The following is a 13,771-nucleotide window of genomic DNA, read 5'->3' as shown; positions in this document are numbered from 1 at the left end:
ACTCATTCCATGTCTGCAAAGAGAATTTTTGTGGTGGGCTCAAACAAGTCAGTTAAACAAAGGCATGTCTTTCAACAAACCTCAAGCAGGTCAAATGATTACAACAGACGCCTCAGACCATGGATTGGGGGCGCACATGGAGTGCAGATGCATTCAAGGTCAATGGACACCAAGGGAAAGGCATCTGCACATAAACCAAAAAGAGATGTTGGCAGTGATACATGCAATCGAGACTTTCGAACAATCACTTCAACAAGGACATTTGCTAATAAGGACAGACAACACCACTGTTATGTGGTATATAAACAAGCAGGGAGGCACTCATTCTTATCCCCTCTGCAGACTAACAATGATTCTCTGGGAAAAATCCTTAAGTCTGAAGATACATCTGCAATCCCAGTTTGTGCCAGGCAAGGACAATGTACTGGCGGACAAGCTGAGCAGAAATTTCTTGGATCCACACGAATGGATGCTGCATCCTCACATTTTCTCACAAATAACAAGGAAATGGGGAAGACAGGACACAGATCTCTTTGCTTCTCACAGGAATCATCACCTGGAAAAGTTCTGTACAAGGACCCACCATCCTCTAGCCTGGAAAACGGATGCTCTCTCCTTCAGCTGGAATTCCCTAACAATTTATGCATTCCCTCCTCTACCACTGCTGACCAAGGTGATACTGAAGATCAAAGCAGAACAACCAACATGCATTTTGATAGCTCCAGACTGGCCAAGGCAGCACTGGTACCCATTGCTGTTGAGCATAACTCGGACCAAACCGTGGCCTCTGCCTCTATGGCCTCTGCTTCTAACACAACACAATTACAGGACTGTTCATCAAAACCTGAAAACATTGCATCTGACAGCCTGGAGGTTACCATAGCTCCTTCCGATATCTCTCTTTCCAAAAAAGTTCAAGAGATCTTACTGGAAGCACGCAGACCTTCCACCAGAAAAACCTATTCAGCCAAGTGGAAGAGATTCATCATCTGGAATGCTAACAGTGGTCAGGATACAACAGTATTGAGTATACCTCAGATATTGGAATACTTGACAGAAATGTTTCATACTGGTCTCTCATATTCTTCCATAAAGATTCATGCCTCCGCAATCTCAGCAAAATACAATTGTGATCCACCTCTGTTTTCACATCCTTTAAGACAGTTCCTAAGAGGGATAAAGAATATCAAACCTCCCAGGAAACCGCCAGTACCTGCATGGGACCTCAATTTCGTCTTGGAAAAATTAACTCTTCCTCCCTTTGAACCAGCAGCAACTTCAGAAATGCAATTTCTCTCATGGAAAATGGCTTTCCTATTGGCAATCACATCAGCAAGAAGAGTCTGAGATACAGGCACTCATGGCAGTACCTCCTTTTCTTATTTTTCATCAGGACAGAGTGTCTCTAAGAACCAACCCTTCATTCATGCCAAAAGTAATTTCCAGGGTGTCTCTAAATCAAGCCATTCACCTGCCTACTTTCTTCCTCAATCCTCAAAACAGGGGGGAAGCACTGCTGCATGCTTTGGACATGCACAGCCAACTACGCTACTACTTGGACAGAACTAAGGCCACCAGAAAGTCTGACCAACTGCTTGTAGCCTATGCTGCTGGAGTACAAGGAAAAGCAATCTCCAAACAAACAATTTCCAAATGGATTGGACACTGCATCAGATTCTGCTATTCTTTTCATGGAAAAGGTGTGCCAGCCAATATTAGGCCACACTCCACCAGAGCTATAGCCACATCCACAGCTTTCCTAAGAGGAGTGGCTACAAAGGACATTCTAGAGGCTGCTACATGGAGCTCAGTGCATACATTTACCAAGCACTACAACCTGCCTTTATATTCCAGATCCCGAGCAGGCTTTGCTTCGGCAGTCCTGCAGGGCATTTTAGCTACACCATCACTTTCTTAGTTCCAACCACCCCCAGCGTGGCTATGGTATTCAACCCATATGTTATGACTGCAGTTGGATTCTTGAAGGACATAGTACAGTTTTGTACCTACCATAAATGTAGATGTCCGATAGATATGCAACTGTAGTTGGATTTTCCCACCCTCCTACCCCTCTGCAACCTTCTTTATGGGTCCACTACCCCTATTCATATTAGCTGAGGGTATCTCCTGTGGTGTATCTGTTTATTACTGTTGTGCATGTCTGGAATTGTTTATCCATTCACCAAATTTAGCCTTCCTAGGAGGGCACCTGGCATCTGGGGCAAGAAACACTGAAGAAGATGGCGTCGGCCGATGCCTTTATACTCCAGCCGTTCTGGCCGGAGGAGGCGACACCAGCCGACGCCAGACCCAGACTTTGGAATCTGGCCGACCGAGGGCTGCCTGAGGCAGGACAACCCATATGTTATGACTGCAGTTGCATATCTGTCGGACATCTACATTTATGGTAGGTACAAAACTGTACTTTCAACATGTTGATAAATGGGGGAGTCCAAAGATAGACCTGTTTGCCTCCCCCCAGAACTACTAACTGGACAAATTCTGCACAAGGACTCCCCACAAACAAGCTTGGAAAGTGGATGCCCTGCACTTCACCTGGAAAAATCTATCAGTTTTTGCCTTAACTCATCTGCGTCTCCTCTCCAAGGTACTACTAAAAATCAAACAGGACAAACCAAGGGCAATACTGATTGCAGCAGACTGGCCACTCCAACACTTGTACCCCCTCTTGCGCAGTGTCACTGCTGGCACCATGGCACCTGCCTCAGACCCCTACCCTGCTGTCCCAGCAGGAGGGCCAGATTCTGCACCCTCAGCTTCAAACCCTGAACCTGGCAGCCTGGCTAATTACCTGATCTCTCCGTTACCATCCCTCAGTAAACAAGTGTTGGATGTCATTCTGGAGGCAAGGAGGCCTAGTACTAGAAAATCTTATGCTGAAAAATGGAAAAGATTCTGTTCCTGGAACCAGACTCTGGAGATGAGCACAGCAGCACCCAATTTACATCAGATTCTTCAATACTTAACTGAGATGCTTCACAAGGGCCTTTCCCTTTCCTTCATCAAAAATCATGCCTCAGCCATTTCAGCTCATTACAACACAGAACCAACCCTGTTCTCTCATTCACTCCTCAAGCAGTTCCTCAGAGGGGCCAAAAACTTAAGACCACCCAGGAGAAGCCCCTACTCCAGCCTGGGACCTTCACTTTGTATTGGCAAACCTCACTCTACCTCTTTTTGAGCCAGCTGCAAGTGCAGAGTTGAAATTCCTTTCTTGGAAAACAGCCTTCCTTTTAGCCATCACTTCAGCAAGAAGGGTGTCTGAATTACAGGCCCTTATGGCAGTGGAACCTTTCATCATCTTTCATGCGGACAGGGTGTCCCTCAGGACCAGTCCCTTCATCATGCCCTAGGTAGTATCCAGTGTGGCTCTTAATCAGTCCATTCATTTGCCAACCTTCTTTTCTAATCCACAAAACAAAGGGGAAGTTGTACTGCACTCCTTAGATGTGCACAGACGGCTTATATTTTACTTGGACAGGACTAAACCTCTCAGGAAGTCTGAACAGCTGCTTGTGGCATTTGCTGCAGGGGCAGAAAGGAAGGCCATTTCAAAGCAAACAATTTCTAAATGGATAGGCCATTGCATTAATTTCTGCTATAAGCACCGTAGAAAACCTATCCCACAGGGGATAAGACCACATTCAACCAGGGCTGCATCTACCTCTACAGCCTTTCTCAGAGGTGTCCCTACCAGGGACATCCTAGAAGCTGCTACCTGACGTTCTGTACCTACTTTCACCAAGCATTACCATTTGCCAATTTTCTCTAATTCTAGAGCTGGCTTTGCCACTGCAGTCTTGCAGGGCCTTGTAGCTGATCCTAATGCTATCTAATTTCCTCTTCCCATCCTTAGCTTTGGGAATTTTACCAAATGTGATGACTGCAGTGAAACACGAATAACATAGTATAGTTGTGTACACTTACCATAAATGTAGATGTTCAAGTGTATCCACTGTTGCAGTCCTGGTTACCCTCCCTCCAGCCCCCTGACTTCTTTTGACTATACTTTTATTCCTTTTTTTACTATGCTTAAAGCCTTTTGGTGTATTTGCGTTTTTTTTTGAAGGTGTAACCTTGTATATATATTTAATTGCTTCCCATTAGGGGGGGCACCTGACATCTGGGGCATGAAAAACTGATGTAATGGCATTGGCTGCATGCTTTATACCCCTGACTACCTGACATCATGGAAGATGAGACAGCAACCGACGCAAGACCCAAGACTTGGATAATTAGGCCGACTGAGGGCTACTGCAAGCAGATAACCCAAATGTGATGAGTGCAACAGTGAATACACTCGAACATCTACATTTATGGTAAGTGTACACAACTGCACTTTCCTTGTCATCCATTTGAGCCTGTGTCACATCTTACAAAACATTTTGTTTTATTGAAAGCCCTCCAAAAAAAAAATACACCCCAAAGACCTATTAACTTAGTAGTAACACATCTTCAAGTACTGAAGTTTTACCTTCTCAACAGGAGCAGCTGTCCCAAACTGACAGCCACGCTCACAGACTTGGGTTATTCATACTAAGATGCATGGTACAGCCTGTTATTTACTTCACGCTGTCTTGTTTTGTCTTAACCTTATTGCTCTCCCAGAGTGAGAAAACACTTGAATGGTTTCAGAAAACATCTCCAAGCTATTAAAAGAAATATGTATTCTGATGTTGTTGGTGTTTGTTGTTGCAGTCATCACACTTTGGTTATCTGCCTGCAGGTAGCCCTCATTTGGCCCGAATACTAGAGTCTTGGGATTTCTGCGTTAGATGCTATCGCCTCTTCCATGATGTCAGATATAAAACATGCAGCCGATGCCATTACATCATTCTTTCTTGCCGTGGAGGAGCCTGAAGCTGAAGTAGTTTGCAAGTGCCTGTCGGCCGCTACCTGAAATTTTTGATCTGAAGTAGTTACTTCATTTGCTCTGCAACCTGTGGGTATCTGATCCGATCTCGGATCCGAGCCGGCAGCTTTCCAAGCTACAAGATCCGAGCTCCTAGCTCCTCCCCTACCCATAATCCCTTGCTATGTGCTACATTACCTCAGATCGTTTTTTGCCGCGGCTGAAGCAGCTACTTTTGAAGAGCTCCTTGGCTTTTTGGTGAGATTGAACCTTTTTCTTTATTCTGTAAAAAAAAAAAAATAATAAACAAATAAAAAAAAAATCTTTTTCTTGTGTGAGTGTGTGTAGTTTTTTCTGGGTTAGTTATCGATAGTGTAGTTAGATACCTTTGTTCCCCTTTCTAACTAGTTTTCTGTTAGTTCCCGCCTTTCACCCCCCCCCCCTCTCTTAGTGTTTGGGTGTGTTTTGGTGTGAGTGGTGTTATGGCTGAAGGGCCTAAGGCGGTGTTCTCAAAATGTACTGAGTGTGGCCATAAGCTTTCGCTGGCGGATGGCCACACTCAGTGCGTTTTATGCTTGGGGGCGGCCCACTTGTCATTGGCCTGCACAATCTGTGCGGCCTTTAATCCCCGAGCTATTAGGGACAGGAAGAACAAGCTGATCCTGGTGGGCTTGTTGCCTCAGGAATCAACTTCTTCTTCCTCCCCCTCTCAGGCACAGGTTGTCTCGACAGCCCTCGTGCCCCCTACTCAACCTGGGACTCAACCTCCCTCTTTGGTTTTGAGTTCGGGGGATTCAGGTACTTCCACTACGGTGGAGAAAAGACACAAGGACAAGGGACATAAGTCCCACAAAAGGCGGGCTGAGACTCAACCCTCAGCCCCGCCGTCTAAGCTGGCTAGGTCTCCCTCGAGGGGCTACGGATCCTCCCCCTCTCGACTCCGTTCACCTCGTTTTTCTCCGGAACTGGAGGAGGAGGATCGGTCTCCCTCGAGGCGACCCTCCCAGCCCGCCTCTACGACTTCTTCAAGATCAGCCAGAAGCCTCACTGAAGCAGATATGGATCGGATGATGCGCCGATTCATCCAGACCCAAATGCAGATGGGGGTGCTCTTGCCCCCCCTCTGGGGGGCCCCCATATTTGCTCCGATTACTCCTTCTCCGACCCGTTTTCGGGTCTCGGAGTTATCGGATCCGGTTCCTATCGGAACCGGGATTCGTCGGCGCCGATAGCTCCGGTCGCTTCGACGCAGACTGTGCCTTCGAGTCTGTTGGATCCGAGCTCTCGGGGCCGAAGGCTGAGCATCGGATCCGGGGGAGCTGGTATGTCTTCGGCTCCATTGGGTTCGGAGCACACCTCTCTCTCGGCTCTGACCCCGATCCCTACTTCGAAGTCGAGGAGATCGCTCTCGGAGCCTGGCGAGAGTAGCTCTCCTTTGGCTTTTGAGGTTGTGGAGAGGGTACTGTCGAGGACCTCCAGCTCCCCGGTTCGGGCGTCGGATCCTCCCGTACCCCCACTGCATGTGGGTCTATCCTCCATCATCCGACCATCGGGACAGCCTGCTCAATCCCTCCAGTTGGTTCCCTTAGAGGAGCAGGCCCCGTTGACGAGCCCTCTTCGGACAGTTCCACCGAGGATGTCCCACGAAAACGTCGGTGCAAGAGGAGGCACCTGGACTCCCCCGAGTCCGCTACAACCAACACTGATTTAGATGAAGGGGAAGGATCCCCAAGGTCACCCCCCCGAGGATGTCTCCTTTGGAGACATCATGGAAATGTTGCGTATGAGAGGGGGGTGGTCTGTCCAAAAACCTTCCGCGGGTGAATCCGTGTTCCTGGATGCGTTTGAGGCAGGCCCTTCTACCTCCTGGGTGTCCCCTCTGGCTGACCCCCTGGTAGACCTCATTACTACCGGGGCGTGGAAGGCGCCCAACACCGTGGAGTCTATCCCGAAGCGACCAGACAAGATCCTTAGCCCCCCAGTTTATAGATGGTCTTGGGCCAAGGGAACCCCCGTGGATGCCATGCTGGTGGCGGCTGCCACCAAGAGAGAACTCGCACAGGAGAGTTCTTCGGTTCACCCGCCAGATAAGGAATCTCGGGCACTGGACTGCATTGGGAAGCAGATGTTTAGTTCAGCGACCTTTTCTGTAAGGGCGCTGAATTATATGGCACATACCATTGGGCTGCAAAGAGACTTAATTAAGGAATACGCTGCAGCCCCCCCGGAGTCCATGTCGGTCGAAGACAAAAGTTTTCTCGACTCGTATGGCCACTCTGAAATCCATCTCTAACACATCCATGCGTCTACTCTGCCATGCCACGGAGGGAGCCGCTAAGGCCAGCGGAGCCGGGGTCGTCTTGCGATGTCACTCCTGGCTCCGTCTTTGCGATTTCGCGGATCCCTTCAAGGCGTCCTTCGCGAATGCACCCTTTGATGGATCTTCACTCTTCGGCAAGACCGTTCGCGAGACACTTGTCTAAAGCGAGAAGGATGGGAAGATGCTGTCTGCCATCGGGGTCCGCTTCTCCAATCCCCAACGATCCTTTTCTAGGAATCAGAGGGGACAAAAGAAGCTGTGGTTCCGTAAGTCCCAGCAATCCCATCCGGCTTCGGACCCCTCGTCCTCTTGAGGCAGAGGAGGACAAGGAGGACGCCGGCCCAGAGGCAGAGGGGGGACCACGTAACTTTGGGTCCAGGGAACCCTTCCCGGATAGACCCGCGCAGCAGCCCTGAGGGCTTACCCGGCTGTCCCTCTCTGGAGGCAGTCGGGGGGTGGTTGTCGGAGCACCTGTTAAACTTGGGAGTCCATTACGACAGATCGATGGGTGCTCCGCATCATATCCAGAGGTTATACCATCCCCTTCATAAACCACCCTCCCTCGACCAGACACCTCCCCGATGTTCCACCCGATCGAAGGGAGGCAGCAGCTTCAGAAATCCTGAAGTTGCTAGAAAAGAGCCATCCAGCCCGTCCCCCAAGACCAGTCTGGATCGGGTTATTACTCCAGGTTCTTTTTAGTGCCAAAAAAGACAGGGGACCCAAGACCCATTCTAGACCTCTCCGCTTTGAACCTGTTCATTCCCAAAGAAAAATTCCGGATGGTCACCCTCCAATCTATTCTCCCCCTTCTGCGGCAGAACGACTGGATGTGCTCGATAGACCTCAAGGATGCGTACTACCACATCTTGATGGACAGCCGATCCAGAAGGTTTCTCCGCTTCCGGCTGGGAGCCAGTCATTACCAGTTCAGGGTTCTCCCGTTCAGCCTCACCTCAGCCCACAGGGTGTTCACCAAGGTCATGGCAGTGGTAGCAGCCCACCTGAGACTTCAGGGCATTCAGGTCTTCCCGTACCTAGACGACTGGCTCCTTACCGCCACCAACAGGCATCGGCTCTGCCTGGCAAGAGATTATGCTCTGACCCTTGCCCAGAGCTTAGGCATCTCTGTAAACCTCCAGAAATCCTTTCTTTGCCCTGTACAGGTCCTGGAGTTCATAGGGGCCAAGTTAGATACCCGCATTTCTCGAGCTATGCTAACTATGGACAGGATAAACAGCTTGTCGTGTCAGGTGCTAATTCTTCTTCAAAGCCCGGCTCCGGAGGCGGAATTAATTCTGAGGGCACTAGGATCTATGGCAGCAGAGATCAGTCTCGCCCTTCACGCGCGTCTGCGAATGAGGATTCTGCAGTGGACCCTTCAAGTTCAGTGGTCCCTGCTACTCCATCCGTTGAATACTCCGATTTCTCTCAGCAGAGTTTGCAGGCACTCCCTTCTTTGGTGGCTCCACGCTCCAGAGCTGAAGGAAGGGAGACCTTTTGTTGTCCCTCCCCCCCCCCCAAGCCATGCTGACCACGGACGCTTCTCGCCTCGGGTGGGGGGGGGCATTGTTCGGGCAGAACCGTCCAAGGCACGTGGACTCCCCTGGAGACCGCTTTGCATATCAGTGTCCTAGAGATGAGGGCGGTGCTTCTAGTGTTGCAAGCTCTCCACAACCTTCTACCTCTGGGGACTATTGCAATCCAGACAGACAACATGTCAGTTGTCTGGTACATAAGCAAGGAGGAACCAGGTCCTACCCACTTTGCCGGGAGGCTATGAGAGTGTGGGAATGGGCGATATCCACCAACCGCTTTCTGGTAGCAATGCACATTCCGGGTCGGTCCAACATTTTGGCGGACAAACTGAGCAGAGTGATTCTCACTCCGTACGAGTGGTCTCTCAATCCATCAGTTGCGAAGCAGATCTTCTGCAAATGGGGTTGGCCTTGCTGCGATCTTTTTTGCTTCTCCCTTAAACACAAAATGCAGCGAGTACTTCGCAATACTTCCCCCCGAAGGGGAGAATCCCAGAGACGGTGTAGTCCATGCTTGGCCGTCTGGTCTACTTTATGCCTATCCACCCCTTCCGCTCATGACCAAGTTCATACAGAAAGCCCTTCGGTTGGTGAGCAGAGTTATCCTCATAGCCCCATTTTCTCCTCGCCAGATCTGGTTCCCGTACCTGCAGTCTCGCAGTGTATCTCCGCCATGGATACTGGATCCCATTCCGGACCTGATTTCACATCCGGCAGGATTACAACCCCCAAACCTGGTGAACCTCAAGCTTGCGGCTTGGTTGCTCCAGTTCCATTGATGGCTAGGACTCCCGGTATCTCATCTCCTGTTAAGGCCATTCTAGTTGCAGCACATAAGCCGACTACTAGGAAGATTTACTACAGCAAATGGAAACGTTTCTCTGTCTGGGCTAAAGATAGAGGCCTGGATCCATTTACAGTTCCTATTCCTAGTATTCTAGACTTCCTGTCTCTGATATTCCGACAAGGAGCAAGTGCTTCAACAGTTAAGGTGCAATTGGCAGCCATCTCCCATTTCCATGTGGGAGACGGACTAGGATCTTTGGCTTCTACAAAATTATGTAAAACCTTCACGGGCTTTTCCTCTTGAAGCCTCTGGTGAAAGTGGTGGTGCCTCCATGGGATTTGGCCTTAGTCTTACAAGCCTTGACAGGCCCAACCTTTGAACCCGCGGCTTCAATTCCATTAAAGTTCTTGTCCTGGAAAACAGCCTTTTTGTTGGCCATTACTTCAGCCAAAAGGGTGTCAGAACTTCAAGCCTTATGTATGAAGCATCCTTATCTCATTTTTCATAAGGATAGAGTGTTCCTCAGGACTAATCCGTCGTTCTTACCTAAGGTGGCTTCGGAGTCTAATATCAATCAATCAATAAACTTACCCGTGTTCTTCCCAAACTTTCAGAATAAAGGAGAATACACATTGCATAAATTGGACGTGCACAGACAACTGCGTTTCTACCTGTACAGGACTAAGGATTTTCGCAAGTCGGACCAGTTGTTTGTGTCATTTGCTAAATCGGCCATGGGTAAGGCCATTTCCAAAGTGACTGTAGCAAATTGGATTTGTCAATGCATAGTCCACGGGTACTTATCTGCAGGCAAACCGGTTCCTACGGAATTAGCTCACTCTACGAGGGCTGTGGCCACCTCTGCAGCCTTCTGGTCTAGGATCCCCTTGGATGACATATGCTCTGCAGCTACCTGGTCCTCTTCACATACGTTTATTTCTCATTATAGTTTGGATATGGTATCGAGAGGTAGGGCTTCTTTTGGCTCTGCAGTGCTTCGGAATATCCTTCCATAGGCCGCCCAGGGTTTCTCCCTAGGTAGCTGGAGACTCTGTCCCACAGGTTGCAGAGCAAATGAAGTAACTACTTCAGATAAAGAAGTTATGTATTCACCATAACGTTCCATCTGAGTAGGTGCTTCATTTGGCTGCAACCGACCCCCCCCTGCCTTCCCTCGAACCTTTCAGGATTCCTTATCACCAAAGAGTTCTTGTTCTGCTTTAGGACAGTTTATCTGGTGTTACTTCCTCTATCGAAGGTAGGAGTTGTGTAAGAGGCAACAAATTCGATCTGAGGTAATGTAGCACATAGCAGGGGATTATGGGTAGGGGGAGGAGCTAGGAGCTCGGATCTTGTAGCTTGGAAAGCTGCCGGCTCGGATCCGATACCCACAGGTTGCAGACAAATGAAGTACCTACTCAGATGGAACGTTATGGTGAGTACATAACTTCTTTTTAAGCACTTTCTTCCTTAGAACATTATAAGGAGGACATTATTGTTTTTATGGGATTAATTTTTTGTCTCAGTCTTGGTGGTTTATAATTATGTTGAGCCTTTGTTTAAGACTGTCCATGGAGCTTACAAAAGTTTGGTTTATGTATTGAGTTGACTGTTAAGGCATATTAAAATTTGGAACTCCCTTTGCTTAAGTAGTGAATACTGTGAACTTTCACTAATACTTCCATGTTTTCTTTAATTTGTAGCTCTGTTGAAGGAGTTGTGGATTATTCTGTAGAAGAAGCTGCTAAATTTATAGAGGATAGGATTATAAATGAAGAGTCAAAGGGATTTCGGAAGCTAAGAGGACCATATCTTGCCAAACTGGAATTGATACAACGTCTTCGACAGAGGGGTGCTAATGATGAACACAAATTAGGTTAGATTTTTCATTGTTTAATAAAAAGTTGTACACATTTGCTACATATTTTGCACTTGTAACTTTGTTCTCTCTGCCTTTATAATGCATGCATTGTATGTTTAGGACCATGGGCAGATTTCACTCGACTTGTTCTCACAGTTTACTGATGGAGCTCATTTGCCAGATGACGTAATCATAAGTATGTTTTGTAGTATGGGTTGGGAACCATCTTCTGCTGAATGCTGTGTTGTGACAACCTCCACTTTCTGTTTTAATAGATTTCATTTTTGACTTTAAACCTTTTAAAGTGGGTATACCGCAGATTTTTCCCAGCAGAGACTCCTCCCTGTGAGCCCTCTTGATTGGCTGCCTGTGTCACAGAGGCTTGCATTCTTAACCCAAAATGGGTAGAACTCTCTGCTCATTTTACAGATCCCTGTTGCATTCTGATTCTTTATCCATGGGAATTAGCCATATTTGAGCATATTCTTTCTGATTTCACAGCTTTCTGGGCACCACCATATTGTGTCTATCATCACCTAACCCTGGAATTTGGACAGTGCATAACTGAAAGTGAGAGTAGCCTGTGAGATTTTTTTTGCCATACCAGAAGTTCCCTACCATTTTTCTGTCTTAACCCACAGAATAAAGGTGTAAGGATATTGCATCCGTATTGATAATCAGCAAAAAAGCTGCATACATCTTGTATATTATAAATGGTATTACTCTTCAGATGGAGACATAATCATAAGAAGCCTGGGTACTTATGTGGGCAGCGCACACTCATTTGATCATGATGTTCTTAGTGTTTCACTGTTGCAATCATTACATTTGGGTCATCTGCTTGCAGTAGCCCTCAGTCGGCCTTATTAACAAAGTCTTGGGTCCTGTGTCGTTTGCTGTCCTTTCTTCCATGACATCAGGGGTATAAAATGTGCAGGCAATGCCATTCCATCAGTCTTTCTTGCCGTGCGGTAGCAGAAGCAGTTCGCAAGTGCCGGTCGGCCGACTCCTGAAATTTTTGTTTTCAAGTTTCAGAACCAAAGTCTTCAACTAAAGCTAAGTACTCCATTGGGGAAACTTTTTCTTGCTCCTTACCGATGTCAGTAAAAGTTAATAATTGCATTACTTGTGGAAAGCAAATACCTCACAAAGATTTTCATTCGTACTGTGTTCCTTGCCTAGGCCCTGACCACAAAGTACCTTGCTGTCTGTTTTGTGCTTTATTTAAACAGCGCACTCTCTGTCGTCAGTATATTTTTGCTTCTAAATATTTCAGTTCTTGGTTTAATTATCCAGTATTGTCGGTTTGCCATCAGACTACCGGGATTCCAAAAAAACTCAGATATAGACAGAGACAGGCCGCTGAGGTCCAAACCTGCCGACGACGCTTCTCCTAAGCCAGTCGCCAGTTCGCCGGTACTCAGTGAGGCGCTTTCGCAGCCCCTGATACCTGCTACTTCTGACTCGCAGGCGTAGAGACCCATTCCGAGTCCAGTATGCCATGAGATACTTCAGCTGTGGAACCTGCGGATGTCTCTACCTTTAATAGGTCCGGAGCCGCTGCGCAAGTAAAGGCTTCTGAGGGTGTATTCAGGCTATGGACTTGCATATTAAACAGATGCCTCCTTCTTCATTTAGGCCAAAATCTCGAACTATGCCTAAGAAACCGACGCCCAAGCTGCATGCTCAGGCATCTATACCTAAAAAGCAAATGCTAAGAATGGCTGAAGATCTTATAACTTTAATCAGGGGAAGCCAACCTCCCCCTTCTAAGAGACCTAGGACTGAAGTTGTTTATGAATCTTCTAAACAAGATTCTGATTTTTCTGATTCTTCTGATGATCTGGATTTGCCCTTATCTACTTATGAGGATTCTGATGCAGAGGACTCTATTCCCTCTGCTTCCCCACCAGAGGATTTTTCTTTTGGTGAAAACTTACATACTCTAATGGAGCATTTCCACTGGGAAAGCCAGGATTTTTCTGATTCAAAAAAGAGGCTTAGGGATTTCTTACTCCTGCTTCAGCATATGGCTTTAGCTATATCTCCTGTACTAGACGTTGTTGATGCCTTTTCAGAATCTAGTTTGGCCCCTGTTGCTTTGCCTCCTGCTCACAGCAAACCTGACAGATATTACAGGGTTCCGGATTCTCACAAGGTCCTTTTTAAAAATCCTATTGCGGATCCAGAGACTATTTCACAGGGACCCAAAGGCATTAAGGCTTCTACTGCTAAAAATCCTACCCCCCTCTGATAGTCTCCAGGGCGCTGGATAGATGGGGTAAGAAAATTTGCACTTTTGCAGCCTTGGCTATTAGGGCTTTAAACCGCCAGTTTCATATGTTAAAGTATCAACAACATGTTACTGGATTGCTTAAACAGAAAAAGGTTA

At 47.5% G+C, this 13,771-nt stretch overlaps 1 protein-coding gene across 1 annotated transcript in view; it reads left to right on the top strand.

Moving 5' to 3' along the window:
- NAA25 (N-alpha-acetyltransferase 25, NatB auxiliary subunit) overlaps positions 1-13,771 on the top strand; it is a 3,186,723-nt gene that overhangs the window by 1,006,682 nt on the left and 2,166,270 nt on the right. Inside the window, exon 10 of the mRNA XM_044069750.1 lies at positions 11,222-11,394. Coding sequence (XP_043925685.1) covers positions 11,222-11,394 — 173 coding nt within the window. The remainder of the gene's footprint in view (positions 1-11,221; positions 11,395-13,771) is intronic.

Source organism: Protopterus annectens, chromosome 4.part0 (genome assembly GCF_019279795.1).
Source record: "Protopterus annectens isolate FY-2018-M chromosome 4.part0, PAN1.0, whole genome shotgun sequence".
NCBI classification, from domain to species: Eukaryota; Metazoa; Chordata; order Ceratodontiformes; family Protopteridae; genus Protopterus; species Protopterus annectens.
Note: the sequence above shows the minus strand (reverse complement) of the source record. Positions and strands in the feature narration are given on the sequence as shown.